General features: G+C 46.5%; 2 protein-coding genes across 2 annotated transcripts in view; one reads left to right on the top strand and one right to left on the bottom strand.

Annotated features, from left to right (window-relative positions):
• Positions 1-4,566: 4,566 nt before the first annotated feature.
• LOC125756320 (kelch-like protein 10) lies at positions 4,567-10,290 on the top strand. The gene is made up of 5 exons (XM_049410854.1): positions 4,567-4,613; positions 4,933-5,087; positions 5,674-5,852; positions 8,511-8,631; positions 10,176-10,290. Exons 1-5 carry the CDS (start codon positions 4,572-4,574, stop codon positions 10,288-10,290), a joined length of 612 nt encoding a protein of 203 aa, XP_049266811.1. The 5' UTR covers positions 4,567-4,571.
• Positions 10,291-12,818: 2,528 nt separating this feature from the next.
• The window catches only part of LOC119374281 (uncharacterized), a 43,295-nt gene continuing 28,790 nt past the window's right edge, over positions 12,819-27,323 (bottom strand). Inside the window, exons 7-14 of the mRNA XM_049410853.1 lie at positions 26,198-26,239; positions 24,787-24,963; positions 21,381-21,613; positions 18,938-19,068; positions 17,903-18,011; positions 16,386-16,562; positions 15,029-15,139; positions 12,819-13,365 (exon numbers count right to left, since the gene is read on the bottom strand). Coding sequence (XP_049266810.1) covers positions 13,198-13,365; positions 15,029-15,139; positions 16,386-16,562; positions 17,903-18,011; positions 18,938-19,068; positions 21,381-21,613; positions 24,787-24,963; positions 26,198-26,239 — 1,148 coding nt within the window. The 3' untranslated portion in view covers positions 12,819-13,197. The remainder of the gene's footprint in view (positions 13,366-15,028; positions 15,140-16,385; positions 16,563-17,902; positions 18,012-18,937; positions 19,069-21,380; positions 21,614-24,786; positions 24,964-26,197; positions 26,240-27,323) is intronic.

Genomic DNA, 27,323 nt, shown 5'->3' with positions numbered 1-27,323 from the left:
CTCGGAGATCTGGGCGCATCGCTTCGTGATGTCTGCCAAGTAAGTGACGTTAATTGCGATACTTACGGTTCCTGCCTTAGGACGCAAAGAGTGTCGGTTGGACATTCCGTCTTGGGACGTCCAACCGACACTATTTGCGCTCGTTGACTGCTTCGTGCTGGTTGAACATTCCGCCTCGGAATGTGCAACCAGCATGAAGCAGTGACTCGCGGCTCATGATAATTCTGTTCCTAGCCGTCCGTCTTTTTCTCTGCCTGCAGATACTCAGGTTGCTACAAGCTATTTACTCTTGCCAAAGAGAGCATGGCTCCCGAGCGAAGGAAGGAGGTGGGGTGCACTTCCTGTGTCACGGATTTGTCCTGAGTCAGGTGGCCGCCGATCCGCCACTGTGTATATGGAGCTCGAGAATCCTCAGCGACCTTATGCCTTAGGGTTTTTTTATTAAAAGCTTCGACAATATAGGAGCTTATGCGAGCCGATAAGATTACAGGTTGTTTTTGCAATGGTCTCCTACTTCTTGTTATTTGGATATTCCGCCCGTTCGAGTTCTCGCTAATGCTTACCAAAGATGGTCGCCTCAACTCCTTTTGCTTAGCATGTGCAGTCGTCATCAAATTTGTTACGGCATTCGGCCTAACTGCACTGTGCATGTTGTTAGCGCGTTTTACTCTAGGTCGGAAAGCTTGCCTGTCGAAGCAGCGGCAATATTTACCTTTTTCTTCTATGTCGTGGTCCACAAACTATTGGTACTGACTGCACACCCTATGCTGTTTACATTATTTCTCTGCCTGCAGATACTCAGGTTGCTACAAGCTATTTACTCTTGCCAAAGAGAGCATGGCTCCCGAGCGAAGGAAGGAGGTGGGGTGTCCGCCCATCAAAGCTGTGATCAAGAACCTTGAAGGTGCCATGATCGAGCTGCTGGTCGACTTCGCCTACCACATACCACTGCACGAGCGTATCGGCACGCACAATATCGTTAAAGTGCTCGAACTCGCCGAGCGGCTAAAGGTCAGTCAGAGGCCGTGCAGGAGGTAGACAATGGATTTCTGGAAACTTCAATAAATTATTATTTACCTTGGTCGGCGTCCATGAATATTTTCACCAATGTTTCCTCCGGACCAGACGACTTTATCAAATTTCATTCAGAGGTTGCGCTCACCGGAGCGCTCCCATAATAGGAATGATCTCTAGCCTATTTCCCGCACATCTCAGGTTATACTGAAAGTGAGGTCGCTGGTTTGTATTGGGGCCGCACGATGTTGAATGCCTTTCACAGCCCGGACGTTTTGTTAGGACCCTACTCACAAAGTAACTTAGCCATTTAACCAAACTATGTATTTGAATAGCTAACGAGTTCGTCTCCCAGTCTCGCCCTGGTGACCAACCAAAAGGGCGAATGGCTGCATGAGTAGCTAGATGGCTGTTGCTACTAAGTTTGTGGGTTTGCGAGTATTGCCAAGGAAGTCATTTTAGTTGAGTCGCTCACCATCTCGACACTAGGCCAATCACAGTCACCTCCATAGCGAGTCGCTAACGTAAAACCACTTCAGGTTCGTTTTACTACGGGAGATAGGCAGTCAAAGACGTGGTATTGTAGCACAAGATGTCATACAGGAGTTAGAAAGAAGTAAAGGAGGACTTTAGTCTGCCTCTTGGTCTTTCCGAGTATTCCGCTACAACTCCCCAAGCAAAACATTTATTGTTAGATAGGTCGAGGTTCATTTAATGCAATAGGCAGTAATAGATTAAACATGTTTTGAGGTTATATCTTTAAAGCGCGTAATCTTTTTTAAGCGCTTGTGACTTCGCAACGTTTTCCAGTTTTTGGAAGCAGAAGAAGAAGAAACGCCGGAACGTCTCATTCTTTTTACAACGCAGCTGATCCAGATTCGAGACCACTGCCTGAAGACCCTGAAGCAGGACCTCGAACCAGAGAACTGCATTGAAACTTACCACCTGGCCACCAGCCGCGGATACGATTACCTCGCCGGAGAAGCCCTTCGATACATGGTTCGCAAGTTCGATGAGGTAGGAACATTTTGGATTATAATTTCCCACCCTCTTGATCCTGGGGCCTTTCTGTCCGCTTTCCCCTGTACTATAGCGAGTGCTTCTATTGCTGAATAGCGGAAGCAACTGTGGTGTAAGTGGTCACATTTCAAAAACCCCATTAGACTCGTCTGAAGGATCCTGCGGGACGGAAACAGGACAGTCAGGTCACAATATCTAGTGCTTCTGAACAGTTTACGTTGACAGCTTAGTCACCCGAGAAATGGAACGCGCCGCATGACGTCTGCGCGACGTGACGCCACATTCGAGCTGGCGACCCAGTCGGCCTTCTGTTCAACCACCATCTTGTCTGGACAACAAAATAGCCTGCATAGTGTTCGTCTCCGATGTTGCCTTGGCCAAGCTGTGTCGCTTAGCATCTCACGCCGCTTCCGGCTATGTGAGAATGGCCTCTTCCTCTTACGTGCCTGTTTAGCGCCCATGGCGAGTACTGTAACGCGCCCATATGTATATGTATATGCGACGCAGGTGTGGAAGATCAGCGCGCAGTTCGAGGCACTGACGCCAGAGGAGATGCGCAGCATCCTGGAAGACGACCGGCTGAACGCGCCTAGCGAGATGGACGAGACCTTCAAGGCCATCCTCAAGTGGATCGCCGCCGACGCAGCCGCGAGGAAGGAATACCTCGCTAAGTTCCTGCCTCTGGTTCGCTTCGTACGCTGCAGCGTCATGTGAGTGGCACACTCGAGGTCATAAGCCACGCGTATGTACGGGACAGCATGCTCGATTCATGGGCGCCGCCATCTTGATATTTAGCAGAAATATTTTTTAGTTGTCGAACTAAGAATATAATTAAATGCCGAAAGCATCTGTGCAGCCCCGTTAAGGCGCCTGCACTCTCTGCTGCAAATGAGTCACAGATAACTGTCGACAGCCCGAAATGGCGGTGCCCAAGCGGGTCCGCGAGAAATGTACACGCGAACGTGGTTAATAAAGAAGAAACCCAACGGCATGCCGGGAATTCAACCATGAACATATTATTGCGTTATGGTTCAGTATGGGCTTACGGAACGATCTCATGCGTTGTTGCAGAGAGTTCGAGAAGGTTGTCGCCCACCCAGAAGTCCAGGGTGACGAAGACAGCCTGAAAGTGCTGAACGTCATCCATCAGGTTAGTCTCGCTTCTCTGCCTAGGGGGCGCGATTTACAGACTCCATAATGACTTACAGGCTTCTTCGGGTTTTAGTTCAGGAGTTCTGATTTAGACGCTTCTCAGTTCAGACTCGAGCGATTTTCGCCACTTCTGTTGACATGACTGCGATGGTTCGGAACATATCCTGCAGGACCGAGAAAAGCAGGGAAGAGCGCTAAAGTACTTGATCGCTGCTCGACCAACAACGGATACCTAATGCGACCTCGCTCCACGACTGCACGGGAAGGATTTCGCATCAAATTTTTGAACGTTTCCTGCTGCATTCGATATGTGAAGTATGTTCATATATCGAGTGTTGCGCTTAACCAAATATCGAGATAGTCTAACCCAGGGGCAGTGAGAGTAGTGGCGGCGACAGTGTCCCAACCATGACATCATTGGCGACAGTTCACAAGTAATGTGAATTGCCACAAGAGGGCGCGAGTAACGATTTTGATCACATCCACACCCTACCACACGAACAAACTAAATCAGCCCGGAGGTTTACTTTGGCCACTTTTTTTCTATGTACGGAACATTTTGTCCACGCAGACGCTGACCCGGCACTCGATGGAGGTTGGCAAGGTGGCCGGCATCGACCTGTCGCCGAAGCAATGGCTCACGCCTCGACTGCCCAAGGATATCCTCTTCGTCTTTGGCGGCTGGACGTCGGGCGCCACCAACAACATGCACACGTACAACTCCCGCGCCCAGAAATGGCACGTCATGGGCAGCCAGTACACCACCCCCAGGTAGCTAGCTCCCCTCGCGTGCTCACGCTCTGCAGTTATGCCACAGGTCTGCGTGAAAGGCTAAATTGTCAGATACCGGCATACAATGCAGTAAAATAGTAGGAACACGCGAATACGCCCTGTATTGTGTGTAGAACGTAGGTGAAATATTTATCTTGTTGTTGGGCAACATGGACCACATAGACCAGACACAACTACAAGCGCAGGTTCTTAGTCTGGTCCGGGTAATGAATGAGCTTTATCTTGTACCTGGTCTGTCTAATATGTGGTCTATGCCGTGAGTCTTCTAAAGTGTTGTTACTAACACAGGAGTGTGCAAAAATTTGCTGTACCAGACTTTGCATACGTAAGGATACATTGGAGCTGATCAGCCTATTAATAGCTACTATATATCGATAAGCATTCGAGCCCAAATAGACCGAATAATTGGTATGGGTACTCGAAATTATCTATGAAATTGAAGCGATATTCGTCAACCACCGCAGGGCATACCACGGCGCGGCAGGTGATCAACTCCTGCATTTACTTCGTGGGCGGCTTCAACGGCCGTGAATGCTACCACTCCGTCGTGTGCTTCGACGTGCCCCTGGCCGAGATGGAGCCCCAAGGCGAATATGGCGTATGCACGCTGCTACGTCAGCGTTGCCGTTCTGCAGGTAAGTGACAACAGGTCCGATCAAGATACCTGTAGCTTTAGCTAGATTTAGCTTTAGCTAGACTTACGACGGCAGAAGAAGCATTTGCTTGCACGTCACACAATTGCCCCAACTATACGCTAGCATAGCAGGTACTTGTAGTAGCGAAGCGTTTGTTAATATCCCTGGATTATGCCCACTTTTTATGCTGACCATCGACGACAATGGCAAAAAAATCGCATTAGCACTTTCCTGACAGAATGAATTTATGAATCTTACCGGACTGTTGTGTAGTTAGTAAACAATCGCTAGGGGCGCTTATTTGCTGGTTGTCTTGCAGGGCCAAATCTACGCCATGGGCGGTTTCGACGGGCGCTCCCGGACAAGGACGGTCGAGCGCTACGACATCAAGACGAACCAGTGGTCCATGGTGGCCGACATGATCGAAGTCCGCAGCGACGCAAGCGCCGCAGCAGCTCACGGGCGCATATACATGTGAGTTGGTTTCCAGACTTCACGTAGCTTTGCGGAGTCGGTAAGCCTCGCAATCGCTGTAGCTCGACTGTTCCCCCTCTCTCAAGCCTTCTCGGCCCCCGTAACACCAACGACACAGATTTATTTTCAGTGGTAGATTAAAGATAGCAGAGATGCTAACGCGGAGCATGCTCCACTTGTCCGTGTAGAGCAAAACTGTGCTTTTCGCCGCCATTAGCCATCTGTGGTTGCGCATTAGCCCTCCAGGTTGTGCAGTTCGGGACGCCTTCAGAACGGAAGACGCTGGCAGTGTGTATTTTGATATGAAGCTGGTAACGTGGTAGTTATCGTTATATACCGCAAACACTACCCAAAACTGGCGCATTATATTCACATATTAGCGGCATAGGCTAGCATTCGGTAAATGCTTGCTGTACGTTAGCACACAGCCAACATTAGCTAAAACTTCGCTATTATGGCTCCCGCGGCACTTTGGACGTAGATGAGGTGGGACGGGGTAGGGGTGCAGATTGAACCGAATGTCCCGAAGAACGTAATATACTAATTGTATGGAGTGACATTTTACGGTATTATGGACGTATCGCAGTGCTGGTGGCTTCACGGGTGCCACGGTTCTGGACAGCGTCGAGTGTTACGACCCCTCGACCAACGCCTGGACGCGGATTGTCACCATGTCATCTCCACGCAGCGGCGCTAAGGTGGTCAGCCACAAGGACATGCTGTACATCATCGGCGGCTACAATGGCGTCGTGCGACTCGCCAGCAGTACGTCTCTTTTATTTGTTATCGTGTCCATTCAATATTAATGAGAACTAACAGACAGCAATGCCAAGGAAAGTATAGGGGGTGTTATTTGTAGTGATTAGAATATAAATGTGAAGAAAGTAAAGTGGACGAAAAGATAACCTGCCGCCGGCAGGGACCGAACCTGCGACCTTCGAATAACGCGTCCGATGCTCTACCACTGAGCTACGGCGGCGGTCATCCTCCCGTCCACTTTATGGGGTATATATGTGCATTGAAACTTAGGAGTGTTAGTCAGCACCAGTCGCAGCCATGGCGGCGAGTGTGGAACACTCTTTTTTCTGCCTTTTTGGCGTCACGTAGCACGTGATCTATTAACGAGCAGGCAGCTGACCAATAATCCCTCGTATACTACCTGAAGGCATCATGTCTGCCAGAACGAGACCCTCGCTATGAATGAAGGAAAGGAGATTACTTTTAAGGGCTCGTTTTTCTTTGTTAGACACAATATTAACGAGAACTAACAGACAGCAATGCCAAGGAAAGTATAGGGGGTGTTATTTGTAGTGATTAGAATATAAATGTGAAGAAAGTAAAGTGGACGAAAAGATAACCTGCCGCCGGCAGGGACCGAACCTGCGACCTTCGAATAACGCGTCCGATGCTCTACCACTGAGCTACGGCGGCGGTCATCCTCCCGTCCACTTTATGGGGTATATATGTGCATTGAAACTTAGGAGTGTTAGTCAGCGCCAGTCGCAGCCATGGCGGCGAGTGTGGAACACTCTTTTTTCTGCCTTTTTGGCGTCACGTAGCACGTGACGCCTGCTCGTTAATAGATCACGTGCTACGTGACGCCAAAAAGGGAGGATGACCGCCGCCGTAGCTCAGTGGTAGAGCATCGGACGCGTTATTCGAAGGTCGCAGGTTCGGTCCCTGCCGGCGGCAGGTTATCTTTTCGTCCACTTTACTTTCTTCACATTTATATTCTAATCACTACAAATAACACCCCCTATACTTTCCTTGGCATTGCTGTCTGTTAGTTCTCATTAATATTGTGTCTAACAAAGAAAAACGAGCCCTTAAAAGTAATCTCCTTTCCTTCGTGTCCATTCAAGTACGACCTTGATGGTGGGGCAAATGCAGCTGTGGCGATCGTGCAAGTTGTAATCGTGTACCTTTAGGTATGACAATGATGGTGTGGCAGAGGTAGCTGTGGCGATTGTGCTCCACCAACAAGGTCACACTTAAAGGTACACGTCTGCTGTGGCAAAGGCAGCTGTGGCGATCGTGCTCCACCAACAAGGTCATACTTAGAGGTACACGTCTCTTTATGCTGTAATCGTGTACCATTAAGTATGATCTTGATGGTGTGGCGAAGGCAGCTGTGGCGATCGTGCTCCTCCAACAAGGTCATACTTAAAGGTACACGTCTCTTTAGGTTGTAATCGTGTACCTTTAAGTATAACCTTGATGGTGTGGCAAAGGCAGCTGTGGCGATCGGGCGGCGTCAACAAGGTCATACTTAAAGGTCATAATACTTAAAGGAGCCCTGCCCCCTACACATGGGGCAAGGGTCCGATGCACTGCCAGAAAGGTATACGCATGATGGTCTCGAGCATCTTGTCCGCCGCGGTGGTACAGTGGTAATGGTGTATGGCTGGTGACCGAAAATTCGCGGCCTAGATGTCGCGGGCTGCCGGAACATGACGGCAGTCTGTGACTTTCCTAGAGTGCTTATTTGGGCCAGTTGGTACATGTACAATAATAGTGGAGGTTTTGCGTCCCAAAACCACGATATGATTATGAAAGACGCCGTAGAGGAGGGCTCCGGAAATTTTGACCATCTGGTGTTCTTTAACGTGCACCGTTAAAGGGACACTAAAGAGAAGCAATGAATCGGTTTAGATCGATAAATTTTGCTCTCAGAATTGTAATGTCGTTAATTGCGCCATTCATAGGCTTATTAAAACAGGAGAAAATCAAGTTCAATGTTTCATTTTTAAATTTCGTGTGACCGTCACGGATTTCAAAGCGTACTTATCGTATTTTGGCGCGATTGCCTCTCAAAATTACCCAAAACTTGGTATGTTAAGTCTATGCCCCCCTCAGAGGATAATTTAGTTCATTTTTACCGATTCGGAACTACGTAGTCCCCAGTAGGCGCCGTGAGACCATGTGACGTCACGGCGAATGGTGCGAAAACTTCAAGGTCGCGTCGCCTCCCAAATTTTGTTTTTGCGCGTTTTCTCGCTTACTAATCGTCTTCTCGTCTTCTCGGTGTTCTTCGTATCGTGAAAGAATATTTTACTAATATGATAAAAATCGTTTTGCTCCTTGTGTCCCTTTAAAGTACACGGGCCTCTATAAAAACGAGAAACAGCGCGAACCACATGGCAACAGTCAGTCTCTGACCTGTTGTCCTGTGGTTCACACTGTCTCTCGTGTGAGTTCCGCCCATGTACAGCACAGTCCACCAGCCCAAACCTATCAGGCCCTCTTGCTGTGTATGACGTCATTGCGAAGGATTTCTCTGTCGTATGTAGTGCAATAACATTCAGCAAACAAATTCAGAGCACCACGTGTTCCAATTTCTGCGTTGCAGGTGTTTTCCGCAAGATGGAGCCAAGCATTACCTTCGCGCAATTCACTTGACGCTTTTTCCTTCACGCCTTGCAGTGGAGCAGCTCGACTGTCAGGAGAGCTCGCTCTTCCGAGCTACCCAGCATGCCCCACGCGAAGAGCAACTTTGCCGCCGTCGTCCTCGATGGCTGTATCTACACCATAGGCGGATTCAACGGTAAGTCTGATCAATATCTTGGGTAGTAGCCTAATGTAGCAGTGAGCTGCGGTCTTCTTGCACGTATAACCCATTACGTGTGGTAGAGCGGCTTGGTATCGTGCGAATTGTGTGCTGGTAGCTCTAGTGTATTAAAGGGATAATTGACGGCCACCTATTTGTAGCACGCGAAGGATAAGAAGAAATGCATTCCTTATCCGTCGCGTATATCCACATGTCCGCTGTGCGAGGTACACGCAACGCTCTACCACATGTAATTAATTACACAACTTCATAAAATCAGCTGAGATCCAAGGCTGATTTCTCGGGGCTTCGTCCTTGTCTGGGGATCGAACCCGCGACCAATGCCTTTACGGGGCCTTCGCTCTACCAATTCAGCTACCAGGATAACGGCGAGAGGGCGAATTAGTCACCTACTCGAAGCACAAGAACACGAACTTTTCTTCTAAGAAGCTTTCCTTTTGTGAATTTCCTAGTGGCTTTGTGAACGGGTGCTGGTCGATTATCCCTTTCATAACCCTTCCACAACCTTGCAGAATTCCACAGAACTCATTTGAATAGTTCTCGTGTGAACAATAGCGTGTCCTTCGTGACAGGCGATAATGGATGTGGGCTTGGCTCTGAACAAAATCCGCTTCGTCGCGTCCCTCTGGCGGCCCCTCTGCGCTGAAGCATAACCTGTGTGCCTGCTGGCGGTCGCGTCTGGTTACAGATAATTCGGCTGGTGCAAGACGGTAATGATCCCACTTGCTTATCTCCCAAACAGGTATGACGACCGTGCAACTTGTGGAGAGATACGACATCGCCGCCCGCAGGTGGTTCACGGCGCCGCAGATCAGCACCAACTGCAGCGCCTCCGCCGCCTGCGTTGTTCGGGACATAAGCTGACCCCGGTAAGCGTCTATTTACCCTTATTAGTCTGCGCAGATATGCGACACGGTCGCCGCATTTCTATGAGGAGGAATGCCTGACGTCCTGGCGTGGGAAGCGTTGCGCATGCAGTCGGGTGAAAAAATGCGAGGAAGATGGAAAAAGCGCGATATATTATTCCTGTGTTCATCCAACTGTATTCGCAACGATTCCCACCGTAGTGGTGTAAGGTGCAAGTAACCACATCTATTGCTAAAGCAGTAAGCACACCGGTACCCGTCACGGTGGTCTGTTGGTTATGGCGCTCGACTACAGACCCGAAGGTCGCGGGATCGAATTTCGGCCGTGGCAGTCGCATTTCGATGGAGGCGAATTGCTAGAGGCGCACGTTAAGGAACCGCAGGTGGTCGAGATTTCCGTAGGGCATCCCCTACGGCGTTCCTCATAATAGTATCGTTACCTCAAACCCTTCATACGGTGGCTCCATTTGTATTTATCCGCATGTCGGGGAATACAGGAACGCCGGTGTGCTTGTACGCCGGCTCCTTCGCTGTCTGGCGTCCCGGCCTTCTATAGCAATCGCTCTCTTTTCGGGTTGTCTTTTACCACATCGCATCACGTAAAAATGCTGAGAATTAATATTGTCTGCCTTTGTTGCTCCCGTCTTCCTGCAGCTTCGTGGATCTAGCCCAGCGGCACTTCCACGATCAGCTGGCGCGGAAGACCACCATGGATTTCATCCACTGGCTGGCATGGCCGTTCCACCACACGAGCAGAGCAGCGCCTTAGACACGCCGCAAGTCCACGAAAAATTGGCGCGAGGGTGACAATACCGAGAAAATATGCGAATAAAAGGTTGCACGAAAGCTTCCTATGAGTTGTCTACGATTCAAGCGCTGCCCTACGTGGGGCGCCCCCGCATGCGGGCACGTCGGCGATGACGGTATGTGGCCCGACGTGCGCCGAGTGGTGTAGTAACGCATGGTGCGATGTCAGCTCTGCAGTTTCTCAATGCATACAAACCTGTTCGGGCCTCATAACCATTAATAAAAATGCCGCGAAAAACAAGTCCAAGTTATTTAGGGGTGCGACACCTTCTTTAAAATGTGCTTATATCCGTTAAACAATTTGAAACGAAAGGTTGGGACAGAGCAGAGCTTGTGGGCACAAAGCTTGCCTGCCTTGGCCGTGCCCCCCCTCCCACTTCCATTTCCCACTTCTTGCTCGCTTTCGCTCTGTCTTTCTTTCTTTTTTCTATGTGTTTCTCTCTCTCCGCAGTCGTTATCTCGCCTTCAATATTTTTCTCTTCTTCTTCCCTATCTATTCCCAATTACTATTTCTTCTTTCACTCTCTATACGCGTTCTTCCCTCCTCCTTTTCCTCTTTCCTTCTTTTTTTCTCCCTCTCTCTGTACTCATCCTCTCGCCCATGAGAGTTATTACATCGCAAGTCGGAGAAATCGGCGCCCGTGTTCTGGTTGGTTGAAAAGCCTTATTGAGGTCCTGCAAGGCGCGCGTCAGCGCGCAGCGGGCGACTCCCACTTCTTTACCGTCAGGCCAAGCCTGCCCAGAACGACAAGCGTTTCGTGATTCCCGTTTACAAGTTTTCATTATACTTTACACAGCGCGAATACAGCCGTAAACTGAACCATATAGCAGCTTCGAATGCAGCCACGGCATTCGTTTCCGCGAGCGACGACGCGACGACGGATCTACTGCGGTGGTGGTGCCTAGCGGCTAAAAGCACCCAGCAATAACAAGCACAAGCTCACCAGATTAAGAAAATCACCTTTTTATCTTTTTTTTCTCTATTTTCTTTCCCATTTTTTTACACCATGGTGCTGAAGCCAACAAGCGAGAGCACTTTGTATATATTCCAATAAAGTTTTCAATCAATCAATCAATCAATCAATCAATCAATCAATCAATCAATCAATCAATCAATCAATCAATCAATCAATCAATCAATCAATCGATTCCATTGCGTTCCGCTCCTTCGCCCAGGCACAGAAAAAGAGGAGGCGTTGGCACCGGGCTTAAACTCATCTGCTCATCACGCAAAGTGTGGTTGGGTACCAGACTTTTTGCGCTGCTCAGATTTGTATTCCAATCATGACTCAACAACTATAGAGATTGCTGAAGCCTTTTTCATAAATCAAAAACTGATATTTGTGTCACTTCGCCCTCTATAAGGCTTTTAGACTAACATCTCGTTTCATGACGGCACTTGATTTGGGCTGACCCTTGTCTCTTGCATTTCCCTCAACTCTCTGATTTTCTGCGCTATATATTTTTACTGTGAACAAATCCAAGTTTTATTTTGCGCTTTTTAGTGCCCTTCTCATTCCGTGTCTTGTTTGTTTACGCTGCCAAGTTCTTATAATGGCACAGACATCATCCTATAACAACCAGGTAGTTGCGCTTGTAGGGCTGTACGCTCCTTGTTTTATCTCACGAGCAAGCAGTCCTATGCTTTACGAAATGAATGATCTGCCACAGGAGTTGCTTGCAGTCGACACCGGTCATTCTACACGTGGCGTGTGGTCATCGCTTCTCTCTCCTCATATATGTCTGACAACGCCACAACACATCTGCTTACTTGGCAAGCTCATGCTTACTGCTATTATAATTGCTCCTAAAGATGACAGCCTTACTTCGCGTGACGTTCAAATTTGTTGCTATGGCATTCATTGCTTTGCCCTCGCGGTAAAAGCGACTTTCTCGCATTCCTTTTTTTGTTCATTTTTAATACGTATGGTTCTTTGATTTAGCGGCTGCACATGTATACCGAATGTGTCTCTTAAGCTACGTCACACACGTGTATGTGTCAAACTAGTGATTTTCTGACATTAATATTCAGTGGAGATTTTCCGTTTCTTTTCCCATTCCTAGTTCATTAGGTGGCGGGAAGATATAATGTATTATGAATTGTTGAAAATTCGCAGAGGCAGTAGGCTTCAAAGTCCATTCCATCCTATGTTGTTATCGTGGTCATTATATTGTTTTCGTTCCTTTCATCCCTTCAGCTATATCATGAACAGCACAACCTCAGAATAAGGTGCCTACACTTAGTTGTCAGAAGAGCATAATACTCATCACAGGGTGGTTCAAAGAGAGACGCGACACTGCAGATAAGCTTCGCAAATATTTGTTCATACTTGCATTATTAACTTTTCTAGGAGGAGTTACTCTGAAACCACGGGCTATCATGCGCTGTGAAACAGTCTGAAGAACTGCTTCAGCGAAACTCCGTATACGATAAGCAAATAAAGATTGTGGGGAATCAACAACCATTCTTTGAAATACGTTCATCTGAAGCAGATTTTATTGGAAAGTCTTGGAAACCCATACGCGACACACGAAAACGGAAGTGAAACATCAAAAATTTTCATTGGCTTATGGGACGCGCGCAAAATGTCTCATGCGGGCAGGGTGTACACGTAGTGTTTTTATAACCCTTAATATAAGCGCTTTGATGAAAGGCATATGCGTCAGGGTAAAAAAAAACGTTTTGTGATACTGTAGACACGTTCAAAAACGTTATATTAGAAAAACTCGCAACGTGTCGTGAAACATCGACCGCCTGAAAAGCAAAACATTAGGGCAGCGGAGACGTCGAAAATTTAATCTTGGCCGTATGAGTTGGAGGCGCTCCAGCTAACAGGCCTTTGTTGAGGATTATTTCAATTCAGCGGAATTACACTGCACGCACATCCCGCAAACTTCGCAGAGCCGTCTTCACAGCCGAAATGCGATCGTAGCGGCTCCCGCATTGGCCGGCGTCATCGGCTTCGTATTCCAGGCCGTAAAAGGCCCAGCCGACGTTGGCGGTAGCTCCGCTCATGGCACGCCTCACTTGCATAACCTGAACGGGAAGAGAAATAAAAAAAAAAAAAAAAACTTTAACGTGTGAATGAAATGCGTTGTGAGCACGGTACACAAGAGGCCATGTTTCCTACTAAGGCTTCCTGCCTCGCCGTATGTTGATCACAATATCACAATGTTGTACATTGTAGAAGAGATTAGCAGACGTTAAGTAGGTTCTTAGCGAGCAACGCCAATACACGGGTTATTAGTTCCAAAATATTGATGGTCAGAAGCAAACAATCCTTTTTTTTTTAAATAAAAACTGCATACTATTCGCGTTTTCGCTCCTGAGGATCCATTTGCATCGCAAAATTGTCACCCAGCTGAGAATTTTTGCGAATTCTTAATGTTGGGAAAGTAGATAAATGCAACCAACAGTTACCCCCAAAAGTAACCGGAATAGCTCTTCTCTGCGCAGAGCCACCGTAGTGCGTAAATGGCCCTGTAGGCGAGCGTCGCGCAATTCCTTTCAGCTTATTGCACCGGGCTGCTCAACCTGCGAAGGTTTTCTGTGGGTAGTGGGTTCTGTTCGTGAAACCAGTGGAGGTGGGTCACCTTCACACTTCATCTGACATATATATATATATATATATATATATATATATATATATATGTCAGATGTCATATATATATGTCAGACATATATATATATATATATATATATATATATATATATATATATATATATATATATATATATATATATATATATATATATATATATATATATATATTGCCGGCACGATCATGATAGTTTTTGCGGAGGCGAATCGGAGATTTGCCGAGCTCAAACAGCTGCGCTGTTAGAAATGATATTCGGAGTAATATTTTACAGTATATGCAAGTAGTCATTATTGCCTCATATTTTGCCCTAGCTTATTGTACCTGTTTTCTATCTTCATTTGCACTAAGCTCAAGGAAACGTTGCCACTCTCTAAAAGCTCTCTTCAGAAGACCGATAGACTGCGAAATCGAAATGACAATGTCGACCTGCTTAAAATGTACTAGTAATTATTTGTGGACATGCGTGCCAGAACAGGAACCAGGATGCAGTGGAGGAGTCCGAGAACTTCGACCATCTGGTGTTTTTAGACCTGCTCAATATGCCGCTACGACTTCTTTACAACGGCGGTATACTCGTACTATCGCTAGCCGAATGAGCGCGAACACGCCAGCGCGGGAAGAATAGCCAGGAGCTCCAATTACATCAACACTCGGATGGCGCCTTTAAATATACAGTGAAAAGGGCAACGCTTTTCGGAGCAATGTTTTCACTCCAAGTACGCGTCTCCTTTAACAACACGCGCATCGTTGACTTATGAAGTAATAACGAATTGATATTGTAGCGCCTGTTGTGGCTCTCACGCGCAGCAAAGAGAATGACTTTTTTCTTTGTCTTTTTTTTTGCGTACAGAGCTAAAGAAAGCGCCCCACCGCGCTCTGCTTAGCGTTCCCGTCTTATCATCGGAAGCGCCTGGTGACACGCAGCCAGCTGCAGTTTTGTGTCAGCACTAGCGAGGCGGGAGTGCCAACGTTTAGTGGACCGTGACGCCCTTTCCACTTTGTCTCTATCAGCCTCCCCCGCGAATTATTCAACGTCGGGTACGAAGCAATTTGCCACGCGCTCGGGCGTTCTCGCTCATATTGCCCACGACATTTACCTTTTCTTTGAGGATGTCAGGATCCTCGTAGACGTAAACGCCCTGCATTTCTTCGTCTTTGGCGAAGTACATGTCGCTGATGTTGTGGTATCGTCTCGGATGGCTACATATCTGCGTGCAATTCAACGTGCAACGTAATCCAATTATTAAAGATCGAAAGGATTTATTTTAAACGAATGCACCGTATGGCTAGAACACGTCTCACGACACCGTTGTATTACCGCGTACTACATTAAAAAGCCCCAAAGTGAAGGTATTGGTAAGTGTTGTTTTATGCATCTAAAATTAATTAAAAACTTTAACAGACGTAATATAGCGCATTAGATTCGACAGATTATCAGTTGCGTACACATTATAATACACGATTTAACGAGGCTTAGAGCTTGTACTAGCTCGCTATCCAGCGCACTGTTATCTGTACAGGTAGGTTCGCATGTTTCGCGCAGTGCAATGTTTTAATGTTAGCCTATTGTCGCGTGGTTGCGACGCTGAAGAATCACGGCGCCAAAGTGTAAAAAACCGAGTTGTTGGAAAATTCGCGCACAGCAAAAAGAAAAGTGAAAGAGAAAGGAAGCACTATTCGCACTTCGATGCATGATCGAAGTTTCCATTGTTATCGCTAGTGCCGGCGTTAGTTCGAGAACAGACTCAATTACTCAAGTCGTGCGCGTCATCTTATTCGAACATCTTAAAACAGTCGTGAAGGTTCTCAATCTGGCTTGGCCTGCGCCAATCGAGAGAATTGTGTTTCATGCCATGGAACACGGTCAAGATGAAAACGAAACAACTACGCGTAACGCTGTTTAGCTTTTATTGAAAATATTTCGTATACAGTTCAGTACATCTAGGCAACTTTGCGAAAATACTTTCAACCAGGTGAAAACATTTTCAAACGCTGTGATGTTTAGCTCTTTTAAAGTCATTGTTCCATTAGTCATACACGGTAAGAAACGGAAGACGTAGGTACTACGTTGCCTAAGGCCTCACGGCACATCTTTCTCGTCTTTGCGTGTGCAAAACTTCCTTTAAACGTATGGTTAATAAGGCAACAACTAGCTGAAGGCACGTTCTAGATATCAGTCACGGTAAAAATAGTCAGTTAAATAACAGTAGGTTTCTGGTCCAATATCGCACTTGGCAGCTGAGCCCTCCCCAAGCAATATGTACAAATACCTGTACTTTTCCTAATATACCCTTGGTGTATTTAGCATTTACCAGATCCATAGCATTTTTTCCTACCCGGCTCAACGAGGTAAAGCTACGTAATGCAGCGTATTTATACTCTGCTGCTGTACTTGCTGTAACGCGCAAATACATCGCTCTGCGAGGGATGGGATTCTTTTGGAGGATGACGTACTGTTTTGTCGTATGGACTGAAGCTGAAGACGAAACATCGCCTCGTGCCGTTCCACGTCTCCGTGGTGGCGTCTGCGCTGCGTACAAATTGCATGGCCGGTATCCACGAGGAGAAGGCCACCACGGTGTGAGCCAGAGAAGGGCGCATTCCCGACTCCGTCATCCAGCTGGCAGTCGCCTACAAAGCGAGCACAAATACCATTGACACTGACATAGCGCTATTAGCACCTCATGTAAAAGAGACTGTTACTTCCAACGTGTCTATTTACGAAAAACATCGCCCGTTTCGTAATGGCTGCCTGGCTATGTAAGTTAACCACTCCGTGTAGTTTTTTGCGATGCTGTCATAAAAGCGCCCGTGCTAAAACTGCGCGTCATGGCTTCCTAGACCCTCTCTATATAAAACCGCTGGCTTCGGAGACACATCACCAACTACGCGGCCCCTGTGCTTCTAAACGGAGACGAAACAGCGAGATCATTCGAGTATAGGAACTTGAGGCGAACGCATCACCAGCGTGGGCCAAGAGTGCCGTAGGCAAGAGGCGCCAGGAGAAGGCACGAGAAGTTTATCCCGTTTCCCAGGAGTTGCATGTACTGGGGACGGGTGAATCAAATCGAAAGCGCCAGATCCTAGGCAGCAGCCCACATGAGCGTGAATATGCGAAGAAGCAAGGATTTAAAAATAAATGATCGCGAAAAAAGATACAGCACACACTGCGTACCCTACTAAACCAACTCCGCAGAATGCTGACTGGAAGCAAGCATTGGCCTCCATATGTAACATATGCAGCATATGTAACAAGATGCGTTTCGTCTTTTCTTTCGCAATAATTTTTTATAGGGATTTCTAAAAAAAATGTATTTTTGACCCTGCTATGTATTGTATCAATAGTTATCTTTGTTACTGCACTGTCTGGTGTAACCAACATCGCACCGGCATACCAGGAGACGAGTGACGGTGATGCTTGATGGCTTCAAAATTATTTCTACCAAAGAACTTTCAGTACGCAGGGACCCATCGATTGATACGAGCATGCCCGCATTCGAACCCCAGGAACAGACACAAGTTATGAACTCATCCTAAGGGTGTAGCCCTGTTTTTTTAGCTGTACTATACAACTGTTCACAATCGTTGTCACAATAGCTTTATCATTTTGTTGTCGACTTTACAAATGAATATTACAGAAAAGCCGCGTATCGCTTAAAGCTGCGAAGGAGACCAGAGCGGGATGTGTGGAAATAAGTACACGGTGGAATTAACTAATATGCCATTGCTACATAAAAATTCTTTCATCGCCGGCTTGGCCGACGATGAGAGAATTTTATGTAGCACGGAAATAGTACCTATTTTACTGCGAACAAGTGTACTTAACTGTCTCGCAGAGTCAACGAAAAGTCACCTATCTAGAAAACCCTTATCGACTTGTTATCCGAGCCAGCAAACTGTGAAATGCCGCAAAATGAAAATATTTTGCGGAAGAGCAATGCCGAAAAGCGGGAGCTGCCGACAACGTTCACCTGCGGCTCGTCGAAAGCTATGCCACTTGCGTTGGTCCAGGTAGTGATGGGGCTTCCAAGGCAGTCGTCATGTTTCAGCTGGTGGTTCTCTATGATCAAAAGGTGCACTCTGCGCGAGAACGAATCGCATGAGAGTAATGAAGAAACAAGCATCTACATTAATATACTGCCCCTCTGACACGACAAACATATTGGATGGCGTATTTACGATAATATATGACACAAGCACCAATAGCTTGAGCAACTAATTATGACTCCCCCGGACAATAGCATTTCAGAACGCTGGAAGAAAACTGCCAGTCATTACCAACATTAGTATTGTGTATATAGGTATATATTTATCAATGACACCAAAGATATTGCGCAGTTCGGTTTATCAAATGAACAAACATGAACATGTCCCATCTTTTTACGCATTAAATGCTTTTACTTCCCGTTATCGGTAGCCTTCAAGTTACGTGGAGCCAAATGCCAGCGCCGTTATACGGACACTTCAACGAGAGCGTACGGCTAGGCAAGGCCGAAAATTTTTCCGGCTCAGTGACAGCAATACAATTGCGTACATGTGGATGAGTGCTCAGCGTAGTGTTTTGGAGTTTGGTGAGGTGTGCCCTAGCGAACATGAACAAGATTGCGGCTAGTATAACCTCGAACCAATTTGCTTTGCTGGTAGGTATTTCATGCTTACCCTTACCGTCGATTACGGGAGAGCCAGCCATTTCCTTAGTTCCGTTTTTAGTTTATCGATTACAGACGGGTTTCGAAGAAATCGCGATGAGCGATCGATTATCAAATCTACGAATACTACTTCTCTTTCCTTTTTAATATCTCAGTTACCGGGCAATTTCACGAGGAACGTCAATAGGTTGTACGCTAACGCTGGGGTGTGACGCATTGGTTGCCCAGCTCCAAATCAGTGCAACTTAGCATATTCAGAAAGAATGGTTTGAGCAACTTCATTCCTGCCGACCTCAGAACAAAGGACCATCGTGGACATCCCTGGATGAGATGGCCAAAGTAATCTGGCATACTTACTGAACGCTGTTGATGAGTGACTTGAATGCCGATGTAGCTACGTTGTCCTTGAACATGTGCTCCTCTGTTGTTACTCCAAGGAAGACAACGCTGTCGGTCACTTGCACCTCCTTCAGCATGCCAGCGAGGTCCTGCGGGCAAGATAAGGAAGTTCGTAGGAAGCTAATTCCAAGAAATGGCTGCACATAAGGTGACACGCTGCATGCCTATTTTAAAAAAAACCATCCGACTCTGTGCTGCCCAGCAGCTCCTTTCAGCACTGCGCACGCGGCTGTGCTGGTTAGCCAGTAAAGTAGGCGCAAATCCCCCAATATGTATTCATGCGTGTCGTGCAGTCTGCCGATTGCATGGCGTATGAACGCCGTAATATGGACATGCGCTCACCGCAGGCGGTGTAGCTTGTGTATTAGACGTAAAAAAGTATGAATCAAATAACTAAGTCATGAGTTCGATGAAATATGACGCTCTTTCTGGGTTATTTTCCTACCGCATGAAAAGCATTTAGCGCATCGATCCCTGCTTTTCTCAGCCTTCACCAAGTTGCGGTTGGTCTCGTAATTCTCAGTACGAAAGTGCAGCGAGCACACACGAAGAGGTTTTGACTGTTTAGCACACTGGCGCAATGGCATGACACTAAGCCACTTCGAGCGTAAGGGTTCATTCCGCGGCACCCAGTGAAAAGACACACCGGTTTCCTTGCTGCAGCACTGGCGTTGTGCACCATTCGGGCATCCGGCAATATCACACGCATGCGGCATTTTGTCGAACTTTCTGTCAGATCGACTTTCACGAGCGCGCAAAACACGCACGGCAGTACGCGATCCCGAAACTACCACTGAGACGGGCGAGGCGCAGTTCGGCGAAAACGGAACCTTTGAACCACGCGCGCCGTTCCCCATGACAACGCCACGGAAGTTTTGTTTTCCATGAATCAAGCGGAAACGAACAAACATCATTTTATTACGTCTTTTGATGCTCAGAATGTTCTTTTTTTACTTTTGCTAGTTTGATTACTAGTGATTTATTGTAGGCCGACTTCCATACGTCATCGGGATCACTTCGAAAATGTCCCACTCGTGGCGCTTAATTTCTCGGTAAGTAGGGCACTGCTGTTGATAATATTGCCGTTTTAGAAGTTGTCATACATTGGGCTTTCACTCTGACATAAATTGTTATTTGCCTTTAGTGTCCCTTTAACTAAGGGGAAATTGAGGGGATTCTGATACCCCCTGAAATTTTTTCATGCTTTAACTTTTCGGGTGACACTAAGATACTTGCACGCCTTCAGAGCGACCACCAGTGCCAATGTTAGCCGTTTTATACAAAAAGACCCCTCGAAAACAATTCCTGGGTACGACCCTGGACGCAAGGATAAACAGGTAATGGGACATCTCCGGGCGAGGCCTACATCCAGATATAAATATGTAGAGGACACTGATGATGATTCGCGCGAATATTCTTCCTAAGATCAAGATTGCACGCTTAAATATTGTTGGACTGAATAGGTCAAAGACCCGCATAGGAACTCAAGTTCTTCTTCTACTATAAGTTCTAGTTAAGTTGATCCCGGCATGTACACAGTGCGTTTTATATAATCGGAATGCGCTTTGCTCTTAGTAGGTTTGCTCTGATAAATGGTATAATGCCCACATGTTCACGAAACACTTTACCAAGGCAAGGTAAGCAGATCCCAATTCTTTTATCTCTCTAACTATTTACGGTTCATTTATTGTAGAGGAGGAGGGGGAGGCGGAATAAACCTTTATTTTTAAACAGTATATCAGGGCAAGTCCCGATTCTGCCCTAGGTGAGAGGTTTCTTCATTCCGGGGACCCTCTGGCCTTCGCTGAACAAATTTATGTTTGCATAAATGATCGCCTATTGATTTTATTGCTTAGAATTTATATATGAATAAGGTATCCTGGGAGATATACAGGAACCAAAATGAATTCTTAGAGCACACTGCTACAGCCATTTGGATGGACAAAGGGCAGTGTTGGTGTGTTCTTTCGCATTTAGGCAGTTTAAATTGTACCCTCATGAATATGTTTATACGAAAGCATATCAAACCGCCAGAATTTCCTTAAAGGTCTCCTGCACAAATTAATGGTCCCAATCAACTTGAATGAAAACAGTGTTGCCGTTATAACAGGTGATAGCCTACAACAGCAAACCTTAACCACCGCGCAGTCAGCCTCTCCAATGCTAACCTACCCAGACCGTCATCAGCAAATGGTTGGCAATATTAGCAAGTACTCCTACCATTTCAGTAGACATGGCAGTTCATTTCGGTGAGAAATAATTTCGTTCGCATCGTCGAGATCATTAGCATATGGAAGAGCAAAAGGAAGATTCTCATCATGTCTTTAAAAACGCAGGACTACCACGTTTCTGACGACGCACTGCGCGTTCGGACGTGACAAAGCAAATTTTACCGCCTTACCTCGACTTGCGATCGCAGGAGCCTGGTGGTGTGCTCGAGTAGTGCACCCTGTGCGCTCTGCACGCGAACGCCGAGGAAGCCGAACCCACGCACATTCATCTTGCGCAAAGCCTCGAGACTGGGCGCAGCTGGGATCGTCTCATAGACGGCGAAGTACCGGTCTGTAGCCAACATGAACGCTGTGAGCTTTGACTTCGCCGCTGCCGCAAGGAACTCCTGGTACGTGTGGTTTTCTGTGTAAACACAATGGGAGTCAACATACGAGCACTAATGATTCACATTTTTACAGCCATACAACATACTGTAACCAAGGAACGAATGTTTAGTTTTCATTTTTTTCGTAAATGTAGTAGTTACCAAGGTACTGGGGCAGGCTCATGACCCTATACATTAGTGACCACATGTTGCCTTTTATGTGCCATTTTCGCTTTCTTTTGAAAACCTTTTGTGTTCGGTAAGTGCTGTCGAGTACAGTTTAATGAAGTAATTGTAGCTAACGCTAAGGGTGGTAGCTAGTCTTTAGGTAACATTGTTGCAAATGTGGTATAGGCCACCGCATTAATAGCCCTGTCACCGCTTGTTGAGCACTACGCCACAAGACGATGACAGCATTCCGCCTGCAAGGGGAAGCTTGTATGGCACCTGTACATTGTGCAAGCTCTTTCAGCTCATTTCTAGCAGCTTTCAACGCAGTGATAGATAAGTGAGCTCTTTTTATTAACGTTAGTGGTAATCGTAAATGCGAACTTCATGATCAAATTGAAATGCGTTCAAAATTATTCATCGAGAAGATTTCTTCGGAGAAACCAGTTCTACGGAAGATTACATAAGAGTTTTCACTAGAGATTCATCTTGCTACTACATTGCGTAAATTCAAAAGCGGCCGAAGTTCGGGGGAAGATGGAAGTTTGAAGGGATGACCAATTCGTCTACAGGTGGTGTCGCTCGAGCCGACGTTTGAACAAGCGGACATGTCTTCTCTAAGCCATCGTCGGGGGGCGCACAAACGGACGAAACACGGAGAAAGAAGACGGGACAAGCGTTAGTCTAACAAGTGAAGGATTATATTTTAAAAATTCACATATATACAGCAAACGTAAACCACGCACGTATTTGTGAGTTATCGATAAACAGAACCCCGTCTTTTGATATTGACAGCGACGGCTGCCTTATATAATTGCTATCACACTTTGCCATGTGGTATGCAGATGCGATCTCACGTGAACGTCGATCGCGATGATGCGTGATGATCGAGGTTTGCGCAAACGAGGCCTACAACCGCAATCAGGGCAATGGCTGGCGAGACGCGAAGATACACCACCCTTCAGTCGTGATTGCGGTCGCACGCCTTCGCTTGCACAAACCTAGATAATAACGGACCCTCGTGAGCAATGTACATGCGAGATCGCAGAGGCATGCCACATGGCAAAGTGTGATAGCAATTGTATGTCAGCCGTCGTTGTCACTATCAAAAGAGGAGATTTTGTACATGATCGCTCGTAAGCACGTGTGCGGTTTACGTTTCCTGTATATATTGGAATTTTTCAAACAAAATCTTTCAGTTGTTAGACCAGCGCTTATCCCGTCTTATTCCTTCGTGTTTCGTCCGTTTGTGCGATACCCATCAATGGGCATGTTCTAACTCGCCAACCTTTCCGTCCTACTACAGTCTTCAAGGCTACAAATGAAGACTACAACTGAACTTCAAGGTTGCAGCCTTGAAGAAGATAAGTCCACTTGTCGAAACGTCGGCTTCAGCGACATCCCGTGTTGACTAATATTCCATATTTTGCTTAAATAACATATTATTTAGTATACCGAAACGCTTTAGGTGGTGCTAGAGAGTAACTGAAAATATTGCGACCACTACGAATGAGCCGTATTTAAAATGCAGGTTTAGTTCGTAGTGAATTTTTGGTCGTAGCTAATATAGCACTAGCATCCAAACTTATTTAGTTTCGAAATGAAATACTTCCTAATGATGAGCAACAAATGCACCCGGCGTGATCCTACTGATGATGCATCATCGGCACCCTGTTCATTGCTAAATGTTCCAGCACGAAATGTTCGAACACTGACTCAAGTTGTTTTGCTCACTCTTTGGTAGTCTATAACGTGCTCGACGCAGCACACCAGCACATAACAATAGAAGAAAATGTTTACGGATTGTGCCTTACACAAACTGCAACTTGTTTGATCCGCAATTTAAGGCACGCCTGTGAGTGAATAAATAATGAGGCTCAGCTTCCCCGTTTATTTTTAGTGTTTGTATGCGTGTAGTCCATGTACCGCCATGGTGGTCTAGTCGTCATAGTGCTCGACTGCTGACCCGAATGTAACGGGATCGATTTCAGGCCGCGGCAGCCGCATTTCGACGGAGACGAAATGCTTGAGGTCCACGTACTTGATTAAGGTGTGTGTTAATCAACACCAGGTGGTCAAAATTCCCTGAGCTCTCCACTAAGGCGTCCCTCATAACGGCATGGCGGTTTTCGGGCGTAGAACAACCATTATTATTATATTTTACGTGTTGTCCATGTGGATAGACTAATATATGGTACCTAGCTTAATTTGTTACCAGAGACTGCTTTCAGTACTTGAAGTGTCACAGCGAAGACAAAACAAAATAATAATAGAATGGCGATGTACACAACAGAACGCTCGTGTCTAAATCATGTGTGTTGTTTGCTTCGCGCTGTGGTTTCAAAGATCTAAATCAGTGGTCTCAAACACGCCGCCCGCGGAGCCCTCTATTGCGGCCCGCGGCAGATATATTACTGTGTTCATCCGATATTTTCTTTATTTTCTGCATAAGTGCGTTCGTGAGCTACAGAGGCATAACTGCTGTAAAGCATTTTTGCATTGAGGCACTCCCTGCGGTCACCATGTGTTGAGACATAACTGTGAAACAACTCTATTTCAGAATCGGCGTCCAGATTTCGGGCATTTCTGAGATCAGTATCCATATAATTTTGGAATACTGGCGCCTAATCTCCTTCAGAAGTGACCCATATATAATATATTGGAAATGTCTTTCAAATGGCAACGTTAGCCGACTGTCTGTACGAAGTACCCCCCCCCCACCCCCCACCGCTGCTACCTTCTTTACTGTTCCGGCCCTTGCGGTACTAAATGTCATGCCTGCTGCCCACTAGCTGGAATGCGTTTGAGACCCGTGATCTGAATTATCAAAACAAGGCCTGCTGTCTTCTATCCTCCCGGTGATATGGCCCTTTTTCCGACTATGATTCACTCCCCTGTACCATATCACTATATAGCAACGCGTTTGTTTGATGCATACGTTTATTCTTGTTTTCGTTTTTGTCCCCACCATTTACGGGCCTAGATGAGTTCGAAGGTTATCTAGAATTGTCCTTTCACGTTATAACGTTCTCCGTGTAGTTACCTCCTTGCGAGACGGACACCTGGCCACTGTGGTAGAAGACCTTGTTGAAGATGATTGCGTCGCAGAGACCATCCTGCGGGTATCTCACTTCGACCTTTGCTGAGCTGTGCACTACACAGACGACTGGATGCGCCGGTAGCGTGTCAGTTGGTTCCAACCTTGACGACTTTGCGCTCTCTGCGTATAAATGAAGATTTAAAGGGACACTAAAGAGAAACAATGAATTGGTTTAGATTGACAAAGTGTGCTCGGAAAACTCTTGCGTAGTTTATTTCACCACCACAGGTAGAAGAAATAAGAGGGCGCAGGACTTGCACAGGAAATTCGGGAATAGCAAGGAAGCGGTTTTCGTGGACGCGGCCAGGTACGCGCGCAGGTTACCTACAAAATGTTACCTACTATGTTACCTACAAAATGTGGCCGCGGTGGTCAACTGCGAAGGTATATGCAAGACGAGCGTTACGGTGCAAACCACACTCACCGAGACGGCCGAGGAGGTGGCCATCGACCTCGCAGTGGTCACCACCGAGGCTGAAGTAGTAATTAGTGACTCGCAAGCGGCGATACGTAACTATGCTAACGGCCGGGTCTCCCGAGAGGCGCTGCGAATCCTAACGAATAACGAGCGAAAAATCCGAAACAAAAATGACACTTTCGTTATATGGACGCCCGCACACACAGACACTCTGCTGGCCGGCAACGAGGCGGCACACGCGGCGGCTCGAGAGCTCACGAACCGAGCCGTTGCGAACGCCGACGCCGCTTCGACCGAGGTCCCACGCGGGGAAGAGTGGGAGTGGGAGGAACGTATGACTAGCTACAATGAAATAACGCAGCACTACAAGCTAGGAAGACGCAAATACCCACCGCCACACAACAGATTAAATAAAAAGCAGGCAGTTGCGTGGCGGCAGCTGCAAACACACACTTACCCAAACCCAGTTATATTTCGTCTCTGTTACCCTGATCTCTATTTGACAGACAAATGTAAGATGTGCGATGCAAGGGCAACACTGGGCCACATACTATGGGAGTGCTCGAGCTTAGACGACAAAGCACACGGAAACCATGAGGAGGCAGTATCGAACCGCAGGGTGCGCTGGGAGAAGGCTCTGCTCAGCTCCGCAATCGAAGAACAACTTTGGACCGTCCAGCGAGCCGAGGAAGCCGCCCGAGCCCAAGGGCTCGCGGCCGATGCCTAGGCCGAGGTTGAGGCCTACCCCAAGTCCAGTTCGCTGGACTTTATAAATAAAGTTATTTCTCTCTCTCTCTCAGAATATTTTGGCTTTATCAGAAGTGTTGCGCCGAACATATGTAGTGTTCCTAGACATTTTCCACGAAGTGAAAGAAGAATAAATATATATTCAATAAAAGAAAACTAAAAAGAAAAAAATATTCCAGGAAATCTTACCTTCACGCCAGGAGCTTTTGTAAAGTATTTGAATCTTTCTTCCTGCACATGAGACCGAGGGTTCACTTTTAACCATTATTGTATTTGCAAGGAACGTGCATATTTCGTTATGGATAGAAAAGCACGGTTCATTACATGACTAGATTATCGGCATTATAAGTTTGATAATGGGTGAAAGGAATACTTCGGTGCCACTAACATGAGTACATAGGTTTACATTTCAGAAATTACTGAGTGTAGTTTCAAGTTTAATGCAAAGAACTGCGACAAACATTGTACAAAATGAGACACATGCAGTACAAACTTAATATACGAAATGTACCGTTCAGTCTAGTGGTGCAGTAGTTTGTCAAAGACAAAGATAAAAAGCTCATGCTTCTAGAGCATATCAGACATTTAAGGAATGGACGAAATCTATCACCGTGACTGTTAGCAGGCCCGGGTACATAATGCGTATACTTAAACTCTCGCTCTGATTCCGTACTGAGACTGAGCGGCATGGTATAGGAAAAACTAGGTCATACATTCTGTTCATGTGTGATTCTAGGAATGTATATCGGCGAATCTCCAGCAATTACGTAGCAATCGCATTGTACAACAATATGGAAACAAGGTCATGTTGAACCTAAATTAAATTGTCTGTTCAAGTGCCAGAATCACAATGTAAAAGAGCGCGACGTTGTCGGAAATCGAAACCGCGTCTTCGAGCTTAGCACCAATACACCTTAGAAGCTATGTATCCACAGTGAAAGCAAAATATTGTGAAGTTGCGGGAAAGAATGCCGAAGTTGAGTTGCTCTTCTATAGCGATGTTTGAGCTGTCATACAAGAGAACAATACAACGCAGCTCTTCTAAAAGCTCCATTTATCTCCAAATACAATCATCAGCATCGATTAGCACATGCTCGCATTTATATTGTGTTTTTGTGCACCCAAACGTGTGTTGCCTGCTTGAAACTCTTGCTTCGCTTTTATTCTCTCGGAAATGAAAACGTTCAATAATAGGCACTCTACATTTCGTGAATAGAAACACACACCGCTGAAATACACGTATTCCTGACTGTGCAAACCCCGATATCAGGTCCTAGCATAGTGAAAAGGCCGAGTCAATATTAAACGACTAAAG

This window comes from Rhipicephalus sanguineus, chromosome 11, assembly GCF_013339695.2.
Source record: "Rhipicephalus sanguineus isolate Rsan-2018 chromosome 11, BIME_Rsan_1.4, whole genome shotgun sequence".
Taxonomy (NCBI): Eukaryota; Metazoa; Arthropoda; class Arachnida; order Ixodida; family Ixodidae; genus Rhipicephalus; species Rhipicephalus sanguineus.
The sequence above is the reverse complement of the archived record's forward strand: the minus strand, read 5'-3'. Positions and strand labels throughout refer to the sequence as shown.